We start from the raw sequence: 24,141 nt of genomic DNA, 5'->3' as shown, positions 1-24,141 counted from the left end.
TTGTTTCATCCTCTTCTGGTTAGAGATTAAAGGAAATCTGCGTCCCTTCATGGCTCCATTTGAGCCCACAACTATCCCATCTCCCTTTGTCATATGATATGTATTATTGAAGGGACCACTCAATTATTGTACATCCATCAAGACCGGCAATTTTCTTTTCTTTTTTTGTTCTTTTTTTGTAAGTAAGCCATCAGGGCTCTCTCTCATTCGGATTTTATGCATTTAAAATGTTTGAATTACTAATAATTTAGACAACTTCCTCTTCAAATAGAGGAGAGGAGCTGCGAGGTCTACTTATTCCTCACTTGTTTCGGGTAGCCCTGTAATCAAGTTATGTAGTTATTTTAATTGTTAACAATTTGAACACCTAAATGCAGGAAATCCTCATCTCTTTCTAGATTAAGATTCTCTTAAATTATCTGTTTGAATTTGAGAGAATTCGAGTAAATGATTGTAAGAGACTATTTATGGGACTCACATGACCGGATAAAAATTAGACTGTCTAATCACTTATCCGGTCAGATAAGTTTCATAAATAGTCTCTCACAATCACTTGTTTGAATTCCTTTAAATTTAAATAAATAATTTAATAGGATCTAATCTCTCTCCCCTCTAGATACAATGGTTGCTTCTTTTACTGCACAATGCAGGACCAGTAGCTATAGACAAAACTTTAGAAAGAGAGAAAGATGATAAAAGCTGGCACCCTCACCACCTCCCTTACTCATTTTGTCTCGGCATTTGACAAATGCGCAAAACAAAGCAAATGAAATTATGAAAAAGCTTCCTCAACTACCAAGCAACCACCGCTAAATAAATAAATAAATAATAATAATGCAAGTGCGGTCAAGCATGCATGGCGGACCCTTGGATGCATTGACTGGGAAGTCAACCACTAGCTCCTTTGCCGTCAATCCAGTCATCAAGAGATAAAAAGCACAATGCAATGGGCCCTGATAGGATCTTATGGAGCCCAATGAGTTTCACTGATTGCTTTGCTACTAGGCTAGTAGCTCTTCGGACAAACAAAAGTCGTCTTCTCCTTTTTTTGGGGTCATAACAGTCATTACACATATTGTAGAATGACGTTTTCGTCCCTAAATGAGGGCAAAACCGTCTTTATGCGTTATCCAATCTAAAAGTGTAGTGTTACCTTTACAACTCTTTTTACAACTTATTAACATGTCACTACGAGATCAGCCACGAAAAAAAAAAAAAAAAAAAATTTGACCTTCAATCACATGCTAACACGTGCCAATAAATTATAAAAAAGTTGTCTGACTAGTATTTTTCAATCCGAATAATGGTTTTTCTCCCAAGAATTGCCAAAAGTATACCCAATTTTCGGGGCATAACAATCATTACATATATTTCAGAGTGAGATTTTTCGGGAGCAAAAACATCATTATGCATAAGAGTAATACCATATAACATACTAATATTTTACAAATATCTCATTATATTGATGTGACAAGGTTTAGTAACTATTAGATTTTTTTATTTTTATTTTTTTAATCAATCCATATGCTCCTACACCCTACCTTGCCAGCGTGAGATATTAGTAGAGTATATATAATTTTCTACACATAATCCAGAATGTCAGTTTTGCCCCAAAAAAGTTGCAGGAAGTATTTTCGGGGCATAACAGTCATTATAGATATTGTACAATGACGTTTTTGTCCTCAAATGTGAGGGGAAATATACCCAATTTTCGGCCCAAAAGGCCCAAAAGGCTCAAATGTCATGGTGCAGAATGCCATTTTTGTGCCCAAAAAAATAGAGGGAAATATACTCAATTTTTGGGGCATAACAATACCTACATAATTGCAGCGTTTTTGGCCCCCAAGGCCGATCATTAACCCAGGAAGAATTCAACAAAATACAAACAAGAAGGCCAGAGGTCTAACCCCAAGAAATAGCTCAATTAAATTGGGGATCACACCTCAATGAAACAAAGAGATCACCAGCTTGAATCTTCCAGTTATACGGCCAATACAACGCCTAATTGCCTAATAGAAGTAAGGCAATATTCTCCATGGAACAAGTTTACAGTATTCTGCCCAGACTTCTTTGTACTTCATGGCACAGCGAGCTTCATCCCTCCTTTCTCTCCAAATCAGCAGAATAAGAAGATAAATGGGGTAAAAGTATGGAATAGGGGAACTGCAAAATGAAATAAATATCAGAATGGAATCCTTTACTAAAGAAATACCACAAAGGAATCAGGAAGTACATTATCCCACAAGGTAAACTGAAGGATAGAGCCAGTAACAAGTCCCCAAGGTAATTACAGTGCCTTGCAACTCCCCTGTAAAATGAATAATTGCAATGTCAGGAACATTTAAGAGATGAAGCATCACGGAAATGTCCATGATGCCATTTAAAAGATGAAAAATGCTAGACCTATAAGTCTTTTACAACTTGTTGACACATGTCAATATGTGATTGGAGGGTGTTAAAAAAATTTAGTGGATGATGTCGCTACAATCACATGCTGACATGGGTCAACAAGTTGTAAAAGACTTGTAGGTGTAACGTTACTCTTAAAAGATTATACAATAGCGTAGTATTTGGTGTCATGTGATGCGCAATACTCTTCTTTGTACCTCCCTCCTCTCCTGTACACTGAGGGGTGGAACAAAGGAGGACTGAGCTTTAAAGATAGTTAGCCACCTTCTAGCTAAAAGTGATACCACACATCAGAGACAATGGTGACACTTTCATCTCACACGGCTCCTAAGTTATAAAAGAAAAAAGAGCTAGCCTTCTTCCTTTTTTTATTATCCTCCTCGCGTATGTATAAGATAATATCGAATGGATTCGATTTCTTAAAAGGATTACTAATCCTTAACTTTTCGAGGAATCCTTTATCAGTCACTACTTATGGGTCTAAACTAGCTATGAATAGACGACAGTTTTTTTAACTTGATTTATGGTTATGGTTAATCAAAACAAACAAAACCCTTCACCCCCTCTTTCAACCCCACTACAGAACATAAACAAGGGGCAAAGATTAGCTTGGAGGTTGCACTTATTTGCTGTGATATTGATGGACTGGTAAGAGTCGCAATCAGAAGCTACGAATCATTATATGGAGCAATAGGCAGTTAGGCACACAACATACAATCTGAAACAATCCAATAGAAGCTCAGGGTTGTAGCTGAGAATCACTGCCTTACTGTATAGAGAAACAAATCGCCATTAAAACCATCCACTTAAATATTCATAATATGCCTATAACAAGGTTCAGTCATCAGGTCATATCCAGGCACATTCCCTGAGATGCTCCTCCAACCAAAGCATATTAGGGAATAGATGATTTCTACTCATATTCACCTTAGGTTTTCCAAATCGGTTTACAGACTGATTATGGATTATGCTTATTGAGAGGTCAGTTATTGTCCCCATTTCAAAATTCTGGGTAGAACTTTTTTTTTTTTTTTTGATAAGTGGTTAGACCTCATCAATCTAAAAATTACAAATTCATCAAATCATTCAAAGAACTTTTCATTTATTTTCAATAATTTTTATTTCTATTAATTGGAATGTATGACAATAAAAATGACGATGATAATCATGATGATGAATGACAAGAGATTTGATCAAACAGTAGTCTTACCAAAAGCCGGAAGCAAGCAACTTCCCCCCAATGACCTTTGGAGGTTGACCCCATATGAGCGCCTTGGGATTCTTTTTGAATACGTGTTTTTGCTTGTTAGCTCCTCTAAATACCAGATACCTGCCCGGTTATAAGGAGTGCAATTTTAGTAATTGTTCATTAAAAACAAAATTCAGGTTAGAGTTCCCAAGTCCCTAACATACATCAAAAGAAAGTTACCCGATCAGAAAAACAAAGCAATTGGCTATTACAGCAGCAGTCGTAAGCTCTGGCTTGTTACTCAAAAGCCACCAACCCTATAACAAAAGCAAAGATGGTTGGTACATACAAACAAGTAATATTTAAATGATCTTCATGATTACAGCTGCATCTGATGAAGCTGTGAATGTGTGCAAAAGTGGTTGTGTACTTAAAACTTGCATAGAAATAAAATAAAGTATATGCTTCTTAGGTGTGTGGGATTTACTACTGGTGATCTTGCACGATGAAGCAAAACAACCACTTTAAAGAAAACAAAAAGACTTGAGTTATAAGAAGAGCCTTAATTACAAAAGAAGATGTCAAATAACTATAAAGAGCCAGTTCAAAGCAGCATTAAACCCAGTCCATTGAGTACAGTCTTACTAGGTTGAAATTTCGTTGTGTTTAGTATGTATGATGCAAACAGTAAGACTGTTCCACTTTTTTTGAGAACTTAGGAGTAAAAGCCACATTCTTGACACCATTCACTCGACTGGAATTCACTTGAACCCAATATTTAAGACTGTGGAACAAGGTTTGGCCCATTTTGATACCAATAATTAAGCAACTGATTTTCTTTTTTACTTTGTTTTAAGTTACAGTCAAACTCCTATCCCTTTACATTTATGTTCCCGTTCTTCAGTTTCTGTTCCTAAGTTGCACTTACCACTTAAGTGCCCAGCATTCGTATATATTTTAACAGCTATAGAATGCGTCTTAAAATTTGAGTGCAAACCAGAAGGCAACAGGGTGATTAGAGAGAAGTAAAAAAAAAAAACCAGAAAAGCAACATAATTCTCTCTCTTGGGTAGCGGGTCCACCCATGTACACAAATTTACTAAAAAAAATATGTTCACAGAGACCCATGGTATAAAGAAAGAAATTTAAGTACCTCCAAACGATGTTGTACAATTCCTCTTTAACAGTTAAGAGAACTTTAAGACTCTTAAACAGTTGAGTACAATTCCTCTATCAATATATTGTAAAAAGAAAGAGAGAACTTTTACAACTGTCAAATGGATGCTGGACCATTCATCACTAGACAAATCATGCTTACAAGAGTTGTGTAGGGCTTGGACATTGAGGTGATGAAAACCATATGAAAGACCTAGGTTAGGATTTGATCAACAAATGGAAATGAACCATTCTCATGTAGAATTTTGAGTCTTATGCTTGGTAGTTTTAACAATGGCCAATCATGAACTAAAAAACAATCTTTCATATTAACTTATAGCTTTAGTTCATGTTCACATGCCTGAATGCTAAAAGTGAACGGAATCCACACTAGATCTCCAAAGACCAACATGAAGCCCAACCTTTCAGCAATTATGTCCCATCTATAAAAGACAATCACATATGCAACGGTTAGATATGTGAAGTAAATGATATATGAATACCAAATTAATATCTTTAAAATAGTTCATTTAAAATACGACAGAAAATGCAGGGAGACAACTGAGTATATAAATATTAGGTTTTAATAGAAACAAAAAAATAAAAATAAATAAAGAATGTACAAAGGTGCATAAGAAAAAATGACAACCATATCATGGAAAGAGTTAACTATAGTGTTCAAATGATGCACTTAACTTAAGCAAAAAAAAAAAAAAAATTTGATGCACTTAACAACTTTAGGACATAAAAGGGGTAAAATAAAGCCCAGACCAGGAAAAATCCATATCCTGATAAAATCTCAAATGAACCACTAAGGACACACACAAGGTGGGTTGAACTAAGTATTTACAGGTTCAATCTTGGCTTTAGACATTATGTCTGCACTCGAATTAGATAATTTTCAAAGGTAAATCCTAGGTTGCTTAACTTCTGGAGTAAACATCAAATAGAAGTTTCTGGACATGCCAGCAAAACAAATGGAGGCACCCATACAAGGTGGCACTACAATAGGTTAGGGTTTGATCACCACTGCAGTGTATGGGAAATTTTCCCTGCTGATCTCTCATTGCCTCATATTGCCACTACATTCAACTCATGCTCATTTATTGACAAAGTTTCAGCAGCTAAAAGTTAACCACATGGAAAACTCTTAGTTATAATCTACTTTGAGTTAAAGAGAGGATCTGATCCAGTAGAAATTTCAGTAGTAATAACGTGTTTTGTGTAACCCACATCGCACCATAACTACAACTTGTGTTTCACCTTAATAATAATGACATGTTGTCTGCGAGAACAACAAGAGTATTCGGAACCACAGTCAAGGATGGCAATTCCTGCTTTTGATTTATGATCAGATTTATTTGGGGCACATTACAATCAGAAAAGGACGAGCAAATGAAGTCAAATTATAGTGAGCCAATATTTGACACAGGAGAAAACTACATTGTGGAATGAACTTGCTGCAGAGGCATGGTACTACACTTACGTGGAGGTCATGTACTCCTCATAAACAAAGTAGTCTAGGATGTATAACTGGAACAAAGATGTAAAAAGAATATTCAGCAACTACATATAATGTCGAAATAAAAGGAATTGGAAAAAAAATATTAATAAAGTATTGCATAGCATCACAAGATTACCGCACAGAAAAGCTGGTACAGAATCATCGATCGGCTCACAGTGGCATCTTGAATACTTCTTGCTAGAACTGATAGGTTGATAAGTAGCCAGCCCATCATTCCAGCTCTGACAAAGAAAAATCTACAGGGGAATTCATCATGTTAAAATAAATATGTAGACTATAACAATGTCAGATTATAATACATCATCAAATCCATCAGTATCCTAAAAGGTTAGGCTGACCAGTAATGATAATGCCAAATAAATTAAGTCATCCTACTCATGATGTTGACAAGGAGATTAAATTGAAATTTTATCATGAACCGATCAGGAATCATGTAGTGACATGCTTGCAAGAAAAGAAAAGAGGCCCAATCCTTGAGTGCACCGGAAAGACAGAGAACCATTGTATGTGGAGAATTGATAGAACTAATATATTAGGCTGTTAAACCATGCTCTATAGATGAGCTTTCATTGAATATATATATAGAAGTATTGCAAGAGATAAACATAAACAAGAACTCCTATACATAATTGATCTAGGACTTCTTTAGCTCTCAACTAACTAGAATACAATTTATCTTATAACTCAATCTTCAGACTAGGACTCCGGATAGGTTTAGAACTCTTCTCAACAGTCTTCAGATTGTATTGTGCCGCACAAGACTCATAAGTGGAATTGGAGTCTTGTGTTGGAGTTGTTATTGGAGTTGTGTTAATACCCTCCTTCAAGATCAATGGGGGAGATCACACGTTGAGCTTGTAACAAAAGTGATAAAACTTGGCAGAAACTAGCGGCTTTGTAAGAACGTTTGCAATCTGATATGAAGTGGGAACAAAACGAACAACCAAAGATTTATCAGCCACACGGTCACGGACAAAGTGGAAATCAATTTCCACATGTTTCGTGCGAGCATGAAAAACCGGATTAACCGACATGTAAGTGGCACCAATATTGTCACACCAAAGAGTTTGTGGAGTTGAGTGAGTGATTCCAAGTTCTTGAAGAAGTGCACGAATCCAAAGTAGTTCAGTTGTAGTATTGGCAACAGCTTTATATTCAGCCTCAGTAGATGATCTTGAAACAGTCGGTTGTTTGCATGAGCTCCAAGAAATTAAATTGGAACCAAGATAAACACAGTAGGCACTTGTAGAGCGACGATCATTGGGACATCCAGCCCAGTCCGCATCGGAATATGCTTGTAAAGTATTAGAAGAGTTGTGATGAAGAAGAACACCATGAGAAACCGTATGCTTCAAGTATCGAAGAATTCTTTTAACAGCTTGCCAATGAGGTTTGAGAGGCCGATGCATGAATTGACACACACGGTTGATTGCATAACTGAGATCTGGCCGAGTGAGAGAGAGATACTGTAAGGATCCAACTGTACTACGGTAGAGAGATGGATCTTTTATTGGATCACCTGTAAAAGCCGAGAGAGTAGATGAAGAAGCCATTGGAGAGGTGATTGGTTTTGCTTCATGCATATTTGTTTTCTTCAAGAGGTCCATGATATAACGATGTTGAGAAAGTAGAAGACTAGAATTGAGCTTGATCACTTACACACCAAGAAAATAATGAAGATTGCCTAAGTCTTTGACAGTAAAATCTGCACTAAGAAGCTGTAAAAGTTCGGTAATAGTTGCTTGATCTGACGCGGTGATGATGATATCATCAACATAGATAAGAAGATACATAGTAATAGTCTTGGTGTGATAAATAAAGAGAGAAGTGTCAGCTTTAGAACCCACAAAGCCAAGTTGAAGGAGCTTGTCACTAAGTCTTGAAAACCAGGCTCTTGGGGCCTGTTTGAGGCCATAGATAGCCTTTTGAAGCTTGCAAACATGTTTAGAAAAAGTAGGGTAAACAAAACCTGGTGGTTGCACCATAAACATCTTCAAAAAGGAACCCATGGAGAAAAGCATTCTGGATATCAATTTGCTTCATGAGACAGCCAGCAGAATAAGCAAGAGATAGGACTATCCGTGTTAAGAGTCTCACATTGCCAAGGAGATATGCCTGAGTTGTGGGCTTTATAAGCCTTGAGCAAACCTCTTCCTTTAATATGTCTTTTGTGGAAGAGTAAGACTCAATAGACTTTATCATGGTATCAGAGTTTCAAGGTCTTGAATAATGTTTGGCATTCACTCCCGTTGTACACGTGTTTGGACAATAGTGCCACACATAAAGGGGCGTGTTAAGAGTCCCACATTGCCAAGAAGGTATGCCTAATTTGTGGGCTTTATAAGCCTTGAGCAAACCTTTTCCCTTAAGGTGCCTTTTGTGGAAGAGTAAGGCTCAATAGACTATATCAGTCCGGATCGTAGTAGGCTTCACTACTGGGTTGTAGGTCTCTCCATAATCCACCTCGGCCTATTGATGAAAACCCTTTGCAACAAGACGAGCTTTATGTCTTTCAATGGAATCATCAGCCTTTCTTTTAAGCTTAAACACCCACTTGCATACCACAATGTTTTGAGAAGGATAGGAAGGAACAAGTGACCAGTCTGATTTTGAAGAAGTGCATTGATCTCGGTTTGCATAGCCTTTTGCCATTCTGGAATAGGGACAGCATTGGAGTAGCATGTTGGTTCAAGATTGGCGGGAGAAGATGCTGCCACTAAAGCTTGAGGAGCTGGATACCGAATTCGACCATCTGTGAGTTGTCGTTGCTGCACAATGATGTTCATTGACTGAGTTCTCATAGAATATACTCAAGTAGGAGGTTGATCTGCATAGGAAGTGGAACAAGGCATACTGGAAACTGCTAAAGAATTATTGGAAGAATCAGGGGAGGACGGGGAGTGAGAAGAAGAAGAAGATAAAATAGAAGGAGAATCCGGGGGACATATAGTGGTAGAAGGAGGAGGAAACAATGATGGAGGAAGCACAATAGGAAGAGAAACACTTGAAGATTCGGGAATAGGAGAGACTGTGGAAAAGGAAAACTGGTCTTCATGAAAGATGACATCTCTAGAGATGTACATCCGGTCAGATTCTAGATGGAGACATTTACAACCTTTGTGATTTTGGCTATACCCGAGAAAGACACATTCCTTTGAGTGAGGAGAAAATTTGTGAGAGTTATAGGGACAAAGATTTGGATAGCAAGCACACCCGAAGATTTTTAGGAAAGCGTAGTCAGGTGTTGTACGGAAAAGTTTTTCAAAGGGAGATTGATTTTGTAACAATGGAGTTGGCATGCGATTAATGAGATAGCATGATGTAAGACAAGCTTCATCTCAGTATTTTTGGGGAAGATGGTTGTCAGTGGGCAATGCCAATGTGGTATCAATAAGATGTCTGTGTTTACGTTCAACACATCCTTGTTGTTGATGTGTATGAGGACAAGAGAGACGATGAGTAATACCAACAGATTGAAAATATGTATGAAGATTACGATACTCACCACTCCAGTCAGATTGAACACTTATAATTTTATGATTAAGTAGACGTTCAACCATGACTTGAAATTGAAGAACGGTGGGCATGACATCAGATTTTTCTTGAATAGGAAAAACTCATGTATATCTAGTGAAAACATCAATAAATAAAACATAATATCGATTTCCATTGACTGAAATAGTTGGGGATGGTCCCTATACATCAAAATGAATTAATTGTAAAGGCTTTCAAACTTTAGAAATAGAGGGATAAAATGGCAGTTGATGTCCCTTTACTTGAGCACAAGCTGAGCAAAAAGGATCTGCCTTATTGGAAATAACAGGAAGTTTAAACTGAGACAGGACACAACACGTTGAACGGTGTGAAAAGCTAGATGACCTAAGCGCTTGTGCCAAGAGGCCGGAGTGGTGCGTTCACCAACAAGAGCTTGATTTAGTGACGGCAACGACAAACTAGAGGGAGAAGGAAGCAATTGATAGAGGCCATCTTTAAGGTGCCCATGATGAAGAAGAAGCCTGGTTTGTTTGTCCTTGATCAAAAAATAAGAAGAGTGAAATTCAAAGAAAACTGAATTGTCAAGGGCAAATTTTCTAACGGACAAAAGATTTTTACAAATAGAAGGGATATGAAGAATTTGATGTAAGATGAACTTTTGACGAGACAAAAGAAGAGAAGCAGTACTAGTATGAGAAATATTCAAACCTGTTCCATCCCCTATGCAGATTTGGTCCTGGCCGTGGTACTCCTCTTGAGCTAAGTTGAGATTCTGAAGATGGCCGGTGAGATGGTGAGTTGCACCGGTGTCAGGATACCAAAGTTCTTCAGCTGGCAGTACGGGTGTGGAGTAATAACCTTGGGGATTTGATGGCTGGTACGATTCGGGCTGTTAAGATGACTCAGGTTGGTCCTGTCGGTAGTAGCAATGGACTGTTGTGTGTCCGGGCTTGCCACAAATTTGGCAAGTAGGTCGAGAAGATGCTGCATCTGTGGAGAAATAGGAACCGCATCCTCTGTTGCTGTTGAAAGACCCATGTCCCCGGTTGTAAGGATGACCGCCACGACCACGAAAACCTCGACTGCGAAAACTTGAATTGCGGGTGGTGATGTTTGTAGCAGGTGGGTGAACATCAATGCTCGGGATTTGTTGTTCCAGTCGCATCTCGTGAGCAAGTAGGTGGCCATAAAGTTCATCAACGGACAGTGGGTCGACTCTGGTTGCAATTGACGTCACAAAAGGATCGTATTCAGAGCCGAGCCCTTTGAGGAGAAAATAAACACTCTCAAAATCATTGAGAGGCTGTCCGACGGAAGCAAGGGTGTCACTGAGCGTCTTTATGGTCTGAAAATACTCGGTGATCGAGTTGTTGCCCTTCTTGACAGTTGCGAGTTGGAAGAAATTTTGCATGACCCAAGCACGGGCTTGAGACGCGAACACGGTGAGCAGTGTGTTCCAGAGAGATGAAGCCGAGGGAGAGCCAACCGCATGGACGACATAAGGTTTGGATAGTGTAGATATCAAAATACTAAGGATCATCTGATCCCATTGATTCCAGGCGAGGAAGTCAGGGTTGACGATGGTGGTAGGAGCTCCGGCAGCAAGGCTTGGATTCGGAATCGTCTGGGCAGGAGGTATAGAGGAACCATCGAGGAAGCCATAAGCGTCTTGGCTTTTAATATACGCAAGAATCTGAGTCCGCCAGGCCATTAAGTTATCTTTGGTGAGTTTGATATTGAGGTTATGGTTCATATTTGGGACTGAAAAGACGATAGTGGACTGTACGGGTGGTGGGGGATGCTGTGAAGCATGGGAAGCTGCCAATGTGGCAGAAGATTCGGAGTCGGAAGCCATGGATCACGATGTTGGTCGATGATTTGGCTCAGATACCATGATAGAACTAATATATTAGGCTATTAAACCATGCTCTATAGATGAGCTTTCATTGAATATATATATATATATAGGAGTATTACAAGAGATAAACATAAACAAGAACTCCTATACATAATTGACCTAGGACTTTTTTAGCTCTCAAGTAACTAGAATACAATTTATCTTAGAACTCTATCTTCAGACTAGGACTTCGGATAGGTTGAGAAGAGTAGTCTTCAGATTGTATTGTGCCGCACAAGACTCATAAGTGGAATTGGAGTCTTGTGTTGGAGTTGTTATTAGAGTTGTGTTAATAAGAATAGAAGTCACAACAAAAGTGAAAGTCGTAGGTATACAGTAAGATTCTTATTTGCAAACATAGAAGAATATGTCCAGAAAAAATGAGAACCAGATCACATACTTGAGGTCGATGCCCAAAAACTGAGGATTCAGCTGAATTCCAAACCACCTATTAAATGACATAAAGGATAGCACTATCAAGATAATTGCTCAAAATGTGTTCTCCAAGGGATGAAGCAAACAACCTGGACAATTGACCCTTTGTCATTTAAAGATCAATAGAAATATATAACCAAGTGTAAAGTTCTCAATCACTGATTTGTTTTTTGGGGGGTCATGTGTCTCAATCATTGGGGAAATGTTGCAATTAGTCAGTTTTTCATCAAGCAATACCAGAGGGTTGGTGTCGAGGCATCTCTACTTGTGTTTTCATTATTTAAATATAACTAAAATGATATAATACGACTAGTCTATGGAAGAATGGTAAACCGGCCTAACCCATTGATCTTAGATATAGTATTTAACTTTCTCTACTTCTTTTTTTTTTTTTTTTTTTGGTTAAGTAATTTAACTTTTACTTACTATAGCTAAAAAGGGACTCAACAGTTCTAAATTGGGTCAAAGCCTTTCAGGAGGAGCGTTATTCTGCATTGGCTGAAATGACCAGGTAGTCATTTAGATTGAATAACCATGTAGAGGATCCTATAGCTTGGGATTAGGATAAGAGTATAAGTTTTGTAGGTTTATCATCCCTCCATAAAAATTAATACCTTCAATTTTTAGTAACATATGGTCTTTGTTAACTGGGGAAAATGCAGATACTTTCTTTCATTGCAGGTAAGATAAAGCTAAAATGATGGACAGGAAAATATTCATGTACATTAGTAGCCCAGATTCTATTTCCTACATAAAAAACTTGAACCTATTCTAATATTCCTCCTAAAATGGATATCATTTCGAACACGATATAAGTGGTTGCACAAGTACCAGTCATGTATTAGATTCCCTGTGAGATGAGGTTTCAGGGAAGAACCCCGATTGCTTGATTTGCAGCCAGCAGCATAGAGTACCAAGGTCACCTAACATTGAAAATATAAGAAATGTTAGCAAATACATGAACTGATCAGAAAGAAAGAAAAATCTGTAGCTTATGGCCAAATAGTAAACTTGTATGAACCACAGCTGGCAGTCAGAAACTAGTCTTGAAAGGGGATCACATATAAATAGGACTATGAAACATTCATCAGTTTATAAACAAAATATACAGCGACATCCTGAATGCTGAAACATGAAGCAAGATTATCTACCGTTCTTTTGCACTATATAGCTTCAAGTGCCAAAGGGATTTCCCACATTCGAATAATTTGGTATCAAATCATAAGTTTATCTTTGACATTGGAGCAGTGAATGTCTTCGGGGTTAATAGTGTGTGTTGTTGTAATGGTCCCATATATCTGAAGATCTTCCACAAGAGACGAACCAACACAGTTGAAGATTTAAAAAGAAAAGTTCAACAACTTTAGAAAAGCTTATCACGATGGACTTTCTGAGCTTCAATGAGGCAAGTTTCATTTTGGAGAATAATGTTAAGACATAAGAGTCGGCATGCACTTCACCAATTTAGATGCATGGCTTTGTGATAAGTTGAAAATGACAAAGTTATATCTCAATAACCACCGAGTAGAAAAAATCTCAATTGTAGCTTACAAGAAAACTGAATGCAAAAGTTGCTGATAGCAGCTCAAGCCCTCTGTCTGATATTGCCTGCAAACATTGTTAGAATGTTAATATCCATATTTGCAGTATGTCAAAACTTGCATTACTTTAATCTCGATATTTGTTTAACTGGCATCAGGGAAGAAGAAAAAACAAAACAAGAAATTATTTCCACTGATGTGGTCTGGCTCTGAATATCTTAGGCTCATCCTACTTCCAAATAACAATCAGGTTGTCAAGCAGTCATATATCTTTTTGTTTTGCCATAACCTTCTAGAGATATGCTGGTTGCCTGGATGTACTCTGATAAATTTCATGTGGGAAAATATGGAGATTAAAGTTTTTAATTCTTTCACAGGTTTTTGTTTTTGTTTTTTTGTTTTTTTTTTGTTTTTTTTTTTTCCAGCAATATTTTAACTTGATCTAGAGCTCTGCAAAAATTTCTCATTTGGCACTACATATTCAGAATTTCTACCCATTCTGGGAAGCTAGGAAATTCAACTGCATGTTCCAGAGCCTATTCAAATATATAAAGTCCTAAAAGAGACGTGAACAAATCGGAAGCAAGCCTTAAATGAAAAAGAAAATGGAAAAATAGTTGACAGCAAGTCAACACATACAGTGGGTGATATGTAATCCATCTTTGCACCAATCCCAAGAAGCCCAACCAGCACAAGAAGCGATAGCAAACCTTCATTAGGGAAAGAGGACAAAAAAACCAAGAAGAACCATTTTGAGCCTCAAATTCTCAAACAAAACAAAATGTGATGCACTGAACCGAAGGCATATAAATATAAGCACAGACCGTTGCAGCGATAGTGAAGACGGCTACTGTCCTGTAAAATCACACCAGGAACAACTTTCCCAGGTAGTACAGATCCGACAATGGCCAAGTACGCGAAGAATGAGGCTAAGATAGTAACCTGATGGCCCAAATATATGAGAAATTCATTAGATAACTAAGGGGTCGATAGGGGATTTTAGGAACTTTTGGTGATTGATACGAAGTAAAGGAACTCACTGAGTTCCATGAGGGAATAAGAGCGTGGAGAAGAAAACCCAGATCCATGTTCCTGTAATCCTGTGTTTGATGATTTTCCTCTGAGAAATAGCAGAGCTACACACTGCTGGGTCTACTCAGTGCTGTGTGCTATATGGAACTGACTGTGTGCTGCCTGTGGCTCCGATCGGTACCCGGTCGGGTTTTTCTAAACTTCAAATGGCTGTTTGGCGTGTGTTTGTATTGCTGAATAATATTCATTTTTAAAAAAGAAAAAAAAATTATATTTTATTCTTTTTTTACTTCACAAAGTTAAATCTCGTAATTCGTACATTGAATTCGAATATTCGAATAATATTCGAATTCAACACCCAAACAAACTAGATCGCTATGACATGATGCGTTGTCAGGCCTTTTTGTCACCTCTTAATTGGAGGAATAAGGATCCTTTCCATTTTTAGCGGTTAGTTATAAAACAATTGATAAAATTGTTATTTTAATTTTTTGAATAATTTTATTCATTGTTTTATAACTAACCTTAGGCCTACAATCCACAAACGGATTCTCTTTATTTCAATTGAAATGGAAAGGAGTTGGTCCCTTGTAAAATAAGGGGTAAAATTGTCCAAAAAATTAAAATGATAATTTTACCCCTTATTTTATAAGGGACTGACTCCTCTTCATTTTAGTTCCTTGGGCCTACAATCCTCAAACAAATCATCTCCATTTCAACTGAAAATGGAGGGGAGTCGGTCCCTTGTAAAACAAAGGGCAAATTATCCAAAAGATTAAAATGATAATTTTGCCCATTATTTTATAAGGGATCGACTCCTTTCCATTTCAACTGAAATGGAGAGGATCCGTTTCCCTACAATCCACCGAGACGAAGGGAATAGGTATAAGAATTTTGATATAAAAGAACCCTTTCATCTTTGGATTAATTTTTATAGTACTTAATTATGTATATATTGTCATATTATTTACAAATTTTAAATGATATATGAAAGCGTAAGCAATACATACATTTATAAATCTAATATGAATTATAAAATAGTTCCTCTCAATTTCGTTGAAATAAAGAAACTCCTTTGCGGGAGAAATTTTAAGAGATTTGAGTGATATTCCTTGTTGGATTAAGATTTTCTTGTTCAAGTTGAATTCCAATTGGATGAGCCCCTTGCAAACGAATTGAAAGAAGAAAAATAATAACAAATATTCTTAGAGTATGGATTTGAGGTCACAATTTATAATGGGATTAGATTCAAGGTTTAGAGTAAATTTGATCTACTTATTATTTGTTGCTATGAAACCTGAAGATGTGTAGTCGTGTAGATATAAAACATGCAAGATTTATAAATCATAGCAGGAAAAAGATGGAAATGGATATTCATTTTAAAGCATCTAAATAAAATTTGTCAATCTGAATATTTTTATCCAAAGTTACATCAACCAAAGTCGTGTATGTAAGACTTTAACATTCTAAATATATCATATATCACAACACAAAAGTCGTGCATGTTTGGGTATCCAAACTTTTTCAAATTTTTTTCAAATATTGTTTTTTAAAATTTAAATTCTATTAAGATTTTATCCAATTTTTTTTTAATTTTGTTTCAGATTTTTTAAATCATCCAAACATAATTTCAAAAAACAAATTCAATCAGTATTCGTAATTTTTCAAAAAATCGCACACCCAGACGAGCTTAGATGAAAGTGTCTGCAATTAATGGGTACTGCATTTGACAAACCATTCTTATTTTTTGTTTTTTTTTTTTTTTTGTTTTTGGAATAGTAATAATAATTTATTGATGTAATATAACGGTTAAAATAATTTTGAATTTTTTTTTTTATGAGAGAAAGCAGAGAAAGTTGTTTAGTAACGTGAAAAAAATAATTTGATTTTTTTAAAAAAAAAAAATTAGAGAAGAAAAAAAGAAATAGAAAAAAGAAGAAGAGAAGAGTGAGTTGCCAAACAAGGCTTGCATAAATTTTATAGCTAATTTCGATGAAGAAAGTTAAGGTCAAAGTTAGCTCACTGCCCACATTGTATGCGTTGAGAGTTTAAAATCTCGTTTACATAATAATCCCCTTAGGATCGTTCTTAGGTCTACTTGTTAACTATCTACTATATTAAAATGATTTAATTTATTCTCTTTTATAGGGTTTTTTTTTTTTTTTAACATGTGATTTAACTTTATACCAATTGTTAGTATTAGGAGGTGAGAATGTGGGCGAATAATAACCGTCTGCAACTGCTATCCGCATATGTGGTTAGTAAAAACTACTATCCACATATGTGCATAGCGATTTTAGTACATGCGGATGCGGTTAACAACATCTGCATTTCATTTATATATGATATATTTAATTAAATCCATTAAAATGACATCGTTTGTATTGTTATAGGAGTTCACTGCTATGAAACTCTTACAATTTGTTCAGATTTATTTGTCATATATGTTATTCTTTTCTTATTATTTTTTTTTTTCAAATATTTTTTTTTCCTTCACCAATTATAAATAGATGATGCATAAAGCTAAATAAAGTACAAGATATAAATTCAATGGCAAAATGATTAGAAAGTGTGATTTGAATAATAGTGTTCAACTATAGAATTTTTTTTTTTTTTTTTTTTGGTATGTATGTACTAGAAGCAGGAATTACAACTTCAAGTTCCAAAACGTACATTACCACATATAGATAGTTGATAATAATCGTATTTAATAACCACAATAACCATATAGATACGAATAGTAATCACATACTAACATGTGCAAATTGGCATCGAAAATGTGGTCAATTTTCTTTAAGGAGCTTCGGAGTGGTGAGACCACTTTTGATGTTATTGGGGTGGACAAGACTACTCCCAATGACAACGAGCATGGGTAGTCGCACCACCCCCGATGGTTAGTTAGGGTGGTCAACCACCTCTTGGGGTGGTCGACCACCCATATAATGTTTTTGAATTTTTTTTGTTTTAAAAAATAAATTAAGTATTTTATATATATATATATATATATATATAAATTTTAGGTTTGCCAAAAGAAAAAAGAAAAGAGAGTATTTTTGAAAACTCTATTACAATTCTTCAAATCGTATTAAATCGCATGGAGAAATGACATAAGAGATGTGATTCATGCTCTAACCTTGTATCATGTATCTGCATTATCCCATATGCCATATTAAGCTCATCATGCCTTAGTGCGTAGGGCTATATTCAAGTCGAGTCGAGTCGAATATTGAATGTTTAAGTTTGGCTCATTTAAATTTATTTCGAACACGAGTCGAGCTCGAACTTATTACCAATCAAGCTAGATATTCTATTCAAGCTTAGCTCATTTAATTTTATTTCGAACACGAATCGAGCTTGATTTTATCAGGAACTGCTCAATTAACTTATTCATTTATTATATAAAGTAAATATTATGTTTGTTTTCATTTTTGTAAATCCATACTAATCATTAATTAATTAAGTATATTGGACCGTTTACTGGACTGAGCCATAGACTGTTGCTAGTGTTTGGCTCGGTCGAGTTTTGTTTTTCTTTTGTTTTACTAGACTTTCTCAGAAACCAAACCGATGGTTAGGGTTTATATGTTCTTATTTAACGTTTGTTTATGGCTTTGATTCCTTAGAAATTGTAGTTTATGTTGGTCCCTTGCTGACTATTTTGGTCTTGTAAAGTAAGTTTTTCTTGTTTGCTTGGGTCGAAAGTAAGTAAAAAATAAACTCTGAATGTGTTTATATGTATAGTAGTTCAGCTGGATCACAGCTTATTTGTTTGTCAAGGGCTTCAGGTATATCCATCCTTGCCATAAAAAAGATAAGACAATCAAACTTATATCTCGATTCAGTAGAAGGCGAGCTTGATCCAAGCAGAAGGCGCCCTCAAAAGAATTAGATCGAATAGGGGAGCTATCAATTGAATGCATACCTTCCCATCAAGCAACTGATGGATTATTTCTTGGTTTCATCCAGTCATTCATAGCTTGATTATTTCTAGATAATAGTAGATAGGTACGTATTGTTTTGTTTGGTTGTGCTGGATATTTGCGATAGGTGAGCAAGTAATATGCTATACATGACTTATAGTGTTTTACACTCGCAGAGGCAAATGTTTTGTCGTTTATGATCTGTTTTTAATTTTATTAAATTGTGTGTAAAAGTAGTGTTGAGACAGTTTTCGGTAGGTGACGTGTCGATCAGATGTTTGTCTAGGTTGCTCTTGGTAGTTCCTGGTCCACCTGAAAAATAAGGCTGCGTCGGGGGGTTCCGACAACCCCGCTCCGATGCTTAAGTGAGTGTATGGTTCTGAGAATAAATGTACAGAATAATACCAAAAAGACTGATTAGCATGTACCTTAACATCAGAAGAGGTTCTTGTATTTATAGAGGTTGAGGAGCAGTTATTGTTCCCCTGCATCCACGGGGATCGGCAATTACATGGAGACATGGCTTCGGTTATGCGGATATCTCGGGTTCATAGAATTAAGATCAGAGACACGATCCTTCATGGATGGTGTGCTAAACTGCTGGTGAGGTCACGACCTATGATCTGACTTGGGGTCGTGCGTCACATCCTTAAATCTCGGGTAGTATTAGGATGTCTGCGGATGATGGAGTCAGGGTGCACCCGGGTCGGTTCGGTTGAATCGGATCGGGCCCGAAATGGCGGGACTGGGCCTCCGATGGGTTAATTTGTGGATTGTTGGGCCTCGGTCGGGTGTATGTGATGGGCCGGATTCCCGGGTTGGGCCTAGCACCCGAAAAAGTTGAAATTCTTCCCAACAAGTAGGTCTTGGTTTTGTTTTTCAATAAACTTGTTTTTTGCATTTCAATTGCCTTTACATCAACTGCATAGGTTTGGCGTGAGCGTTTATTTTACTTTGATTGATTTTTTATTCTTTTATTTGTAGTGGTTAATTATTTTCTTAGAACATGTAGATTAGGATTAAAATGGTCGAAGACTCGAAGGCAGTCCTTTATTTTGTTTAGTGTATACTTGGGAACTGTAATTTAAAGGGTTCGTGTTTGTTTGTCTATTGTGTTCTGGCGTGGATGATGTGCACATGTTTGTGTGCATTCACCATACCGTTCTGATTTCATCCTGCAAAGCTATACAAGTGCAGCTTTGGCATTCTTTGTTCTGCATAGGCTATTGTTTATATTTTTGCTATGGGATCCAATGTTCAGGTGGTGAGGTCAAAAGCGAAGAGTCCCTTGAGGTGGATCCTGGTGATGGTTTGGTATTGTGTCTTACACAGGTTATAATTGATCATCTATAATCTTTGCTTGTTCAATATTTTTTTTGTATTGACCAGGTTTGTGATATAGCATTTAATGTATATCATTACACTGTAGGCCTGTCTTGGAGAGGTTAAGGACAAAGGAAATGAAAGCATCTGCCTGTTTGTGAAAGTTGATGAGCAGAAGCTAGTTCTTGGAACACTCTCTTAAGGGAAATTCCCTCAGATACCTTTTGATCTGGTGTTTGAAAAGAAATTTGAGTTATCCCAGGAGAAATGGAAGTGTCTACTTCACTGGACATATAGTTTATGCACTTGAAGAATATCCTGTTACTTCCTCTTCTTTTTGAATGTTTTCGGAAGAATTTTACTTATAACCCCTCATCTTTCATCAGTTTTGAAAAAATGTATCCCAACTTTAAAAAATGTCAATTTAGGGTATCCATCTTTAAATTTTTTTCAATTTCAACCATCTGTTAGAATTTTCCGTTAAATTTTGTCAAAATTCTTAAAATACACCTCATTTTTTTTAGGAAAAAAAAGAAAAAAGTTGCTAGGATTTAAACGTTGGTCAGAATTTCACAGAATTTGCAAAAATACCTATGCCTGAATCTTTAAAAAAAAAAAAATACAAGGGTATTTTGAAAATTTTGATAGGATTTAACGGAAAATTCTAATGGACGGTTGAAATTGAAAAAAATTGAAAGATGGATACCCTAAATTAACACTTTTTAAAATTTCAGTATCTTTTTTCAAAAGTGGTGAAAGATCAAAGGTTATAAGTGAAGTTTTCCGTATGCTTCCTCCAATCTATTTACTCCCAAAATATTTAGCTCGTTTAATCACTTTGTTTTTCTTGTTATTAACTTATTATATGTAATCTCCTTGACTGATGTTTGTATTATCATCACGGATGAATCTTCTGGTGAGTCGCTGTTCTAGTATTTCACTGTTATTTTATATTTAATTTCATTTCATTATCTATGCTTACACATGTTTTTTACTTTCAAAATTTGATGGTAACTTTGACACATAATCTGATTCAAATGAGTATTTACCCATCACCCTCCATCATAGCGGTAGGCAACACCCATTTCTTTTTCCAAATTTTTAAGAGTCTTGTCATTTGATTTGTTTTGTTCCTTCTCATGTAGGAAAATCTAAGTTACAAGTTGTACAAGCTGCAAAGCCTGATGGTACTGCAACTAAACAGGTGAAGATTGTGGAACCAAATAAAACTGAAGATACTAATGAAGATGTGGATAAGGTTACATCTTCGGATGAGGATTCAACTGATGCAAGTGAAGCTTAGGTATTCTGTTCTATTTGATAGCAATATGTATTCCTCGTTAAATATCCTATCACTTACGTGTTGGCATCTGATGCAAATTAATAAACTTACTTTCTTGAGACTTTATTTGGTAATAGTGGAAAGTGGTTTTGGGGTCATGCTCTGAAGTTCCAAAGCTTAGTTATTAGCAGAAGACGGTTATGCTGCATTGACTTGATAGACGTAGCATACCTACAACCTGACATAATACATGAAATTGTCCTTAATCCTTATGGATAGTACAGTTCTTCCTAAGCTTCTATAGCTATTAAAAGGTGGAGATCTTATGGCTTAGATAACGGTATAAGTATCTGTATTTTCAATCACTACAATTTCGTGATATTTATTTTTCCCATGTTGTGAAGAATTTACGGGAATTTAGTTCAGGAAGTAACTAGTAATTATATGGTATTAGCGAGTGATTTTGACTATTTTAATTAGGTGCTATCATCTAGATATTCAACTCTACCAATAAATAGTTTTTATTTGAGCATCGGTTAATATCGGTTAGTTAAATGTGATTTATTTCTTTTGAAACGCATTATTATTAAGCGTTTGTTCTGATTTTTTTTTTATTTTTTATTTTTCCCTTTTTTCCTAATGAAATTTTCATCTATGTAATCTCTTGATAGTTGATATACCTGGAAATTTAAGTTAAGCTCTTCGTGTAAAGGCATTTTTGATTTGGATACATATTTTGGGGTTAAATTATTTGTGTTTTGCATGACGTCCGTGATCTGATTAACAACAGAAAGAAAAAGGCCACAAAACTATTAAATGTGTGTGAAAGTTAACGAACTTCTGGTTGCATGGTTCACTTAGCATCTGTTGTGCAAAAACATGTCTGACCTTGAACAAGTAATGTTCTTATTCTTGATATCTGAAACTTGTGCCAATCATCCCTGTTCTGTGTTGCTCGTATATTTTGTTCATTGATGGGAAATTGATAAAATGATATATCCAGATTACAATGGTGTTTACTTATTATACATATTATTTTTGCTTGTGGTCATGAGTTTTCTTTTGGCATGTGCAAGATTGCGGATGATGTTTCCCAATCACAACTAGTGACTAAGAAATCGAGCTGCTAAACGTTGGACAGGAATCCTTGCATATGTGTTATAAGCTTAATTGTATATGCACTTTATCTTTTATAACTCGTAGATCTCAATCGCATCAAAGTCATGATTAGTGAAGACTCCATGCTAGCTAAATGGTGTTACTAAATTTACTTGTTTAAATATTATATTGAAAACTTAGCCTAGTGGTTGTTTGAAGTACTGGGAATTCTGGTTGGTGATTTGTTGCTCAGGCTATGGTGATTCGTGAGGAGGAAACCAGTGAAGGTGATGACAAAAGTGAAGATGAGGACAGTAGCGAAGACGAGGATCAAGAAACCCCATCGAAGGTAAAGACACTCCAATGAACTTTTTTATTTTCTCAGTTCATTGTCACTGATAAATGTACATCTGTTTTGTTAAGTTGAAGGCTGAAGCAAGCAAGAAGAGACTTGTTGAAGCTCCCAAGAAAACACATGTTCCTGATCAGAAGGCAAAATTTATTACTCCTGAGAAGACTGGTGAGTTTTTTTTTTTTTTCACGAGTAATTTGTAATGATGCAGCACATAGGATCTGTTTGTAGGTTCATTGGTTTTAATGAATGAGTACCATTCATTATTTTTTAGATAAGATTCTAGATGTATACATTTACCAAATCTGCACCAGATTTAGTCTGGAATTATTGTCTGATGTTGCCAATGGTTATGGTAGATATTCTATTCTGCTTCATTGCCGCAGATGGCAACAAAGCTGTTGGCCATGCGGCAACTCCTCACCCTTCAAAGCAGGCTGGGACAAGATAGACTCCGAAACCAGGTGGAGCATTCCCTTGTAAGTCATGTAACCAGGTAATTTTCTGTCTTCTGACTTTTGACATTGCTCTTACTTGATAGGATAGTACCTATATTTATATTGCTCTAGCTAGCAGGTCATTGAGCTCGGAAACTGGCTTGCAGTCTTATACAAAAGGCAAAAGACGGTGCTGGGAAATGAATGGGCACCATAGTACTATTTGGTGAGCATGTTCCTTTCGGGATGAATTAGAAAGACCAAGTTAGGTTTAGTAAAATGCGAAAGGATGGAGTAGTTTAGTAAAATCTTGTGATCAACATTGTTGGAGTTCATTGATAGTAACTTTGACAAAGTTCTGCTGCAACTAATTCAGGATTGAGTGTCATAATTGTCTCAGTTTCTTGATGAATGGTTGTTTAACCCATTAGTTGCGCAGCAATCTTTTTGTATCTCAATTTTATGAGAAACGCTATACACTACACTTTTATCCCACCTTGCTGATGTGGCATTGTCATCCATGAATCTACCCTTGTTTCAAAAGAAAATAAAAAAATTCAAAGGTTGATTAGCAATGTCATATCAGCAATGTGAGATAAAAGTGGGACAAAAGTGTGGTATATAGAATTAGTCTAATTTTATATGCAGTCCAAAAGATGCTCTTCAGGTTCGCAATCTTGATCCCATGGTTGTCTAGTGTCCGGTTCCAGCTTTAGACACATGGGACATCGACCATTGTAGGATATTAATGCTAGCAATGTTTTCTTCATGCTTGATAAGATCAGAGACAGAAATGCTCCTTTTCATGCTTCAGCACGATAAAAAGTTTTAATGACTATCCCCAGCTGCCTCTCGGACTGCCCATAACCATTCTCGCCTCAAGTTCTTTGGGAGCGTTAATACGACCCCCGACTTCTAGTCCATGCTTGTCACCTCAGTCTTGCTCAATCCTTTTGTATTACGATCTCAATAATAAGAGTGAGGTATATTTAAACATGTAAAAAACATATATTTTTTTAATAATACTATTAAAAAAACATGCAAAAAGCAC

General features: G+C 36.2%; 2 protein-coding genes and 1 non-coding gene across 3 annotated transcripts; 1 reads left to right on the top strand and 2 right to left on the bottom strand.

The window, feature by feature from the left end:
- Positions 1–1,744: 1,744 nt before the first annotated feature.
- On the bottom strand, positions 1,745–14,882 carry LOC133874297 (delta(14)-sterol reductase). Its single transcript, XM_062312183.1, has 13 exons — positions 14,687–14,882; positions 14,471–14,588; positions 14,286–14,356; positions 13,657–13,713; positions 12,937–13,028; positions 12,071–12,118; positions 6,394–6,514; positions 6,240–6,286; positions 5,115–5,196; positions 3,839–3,915; positions 3,620–3,739; positions 2,234–2,308; positions 1,745–2,163 (listed from the first exon to the last, which is right to left on the bottom strand). The coding sequence occupies exons 1-13, from the start codon at positions 14,732–14,734 to the stop codon at positions 2,010–2,012; spliced, it is 1,110 nt and encodes a 369-aa protein (XP_062168167.1). The 5' UTR covers positions 14,735–14,882; the 3' UTR covers positions 1,745–2,009.
- On the bottom strand, positions 10,938–11,076 carry LOC133874420 (small nucleolar RNA Z247). The gene has a single exon (XR_009901281.1). It is a non-coding gene; the product is annotated as a small nucleolar RNA Z247 (small nucleolar RNA).
- A 4,400-nt stretch (positions 14,883–19,282) lies between the features above and the next one.
- On the top strand, positions 19,283–23,472 carry LOC133872610 (histone deacetylase HDT1). Its single transcript, XM_062310179.1, is given in 10 exon segments — positions 19,283–19,358; positions 19,860–19,930; positions 20,028–20,182; positions 20,184–20,234; positions 20,815–20,837; positions 21,067–21,209; positions 22,555–22,650; positions 22,725–22,821; positions 23,040–23,141; positions 23,223–23,472. Coding segments are annotated over 10 exon segments (912 nt in total). The 3' UTR covers positions 23,321–23,472.
- The last annotated feature ends 669 nt before the right edge of the window (positions 23,473–24,141 follow it).

The sequence above is a fragment of the Alnus glutinosa genome, chromosome 7 (assembly GCF_958979055.1).
Source record: "Alnus glutinosa chromosome 7, dhAlnGlut1.1, whole genome shotgun sequence".
In the NCBI taxonomy this organism is placed as follows: Eukaryota; Viridiplantae; Streptophyta; class Magnoliopsida; order Fagales; family Betulaceae; genus Alnus; species Alnus glutinosa.
Note: the sequence above shows the minus strand (reverse complement) of the source record. Positions and strands in the feature narration are given on the sequence as shown.

What these genes read in the sequence shown, in the direction of transcription:
- LOC133874297 (XM_062312183.1), bottom strand. Translation starts at nt 14,734, where the DNA reads ATGGATCTGGGTTTTCTTCTCCACGCTCTTATTCCCTCATGGAACTCA. An exon ending in TTATTCCCTCATGGAACTCA is followed by an intron (nt 14,589 to 14,686) that starts GTGAGTTCCTTT and finishes TTGGGCCATCAG; the next exon opens with GTTACTATCTTAGCCTCATT. An exon ending in GAGGAGTACATGACCTCCAC is followed by an intron (nt 5,197 to 6,239) that starts GTAAGTGTAGTA and finishes TGTCTTTTATAG; the next exon opens with ATGGGACATAATTGCTGAAA.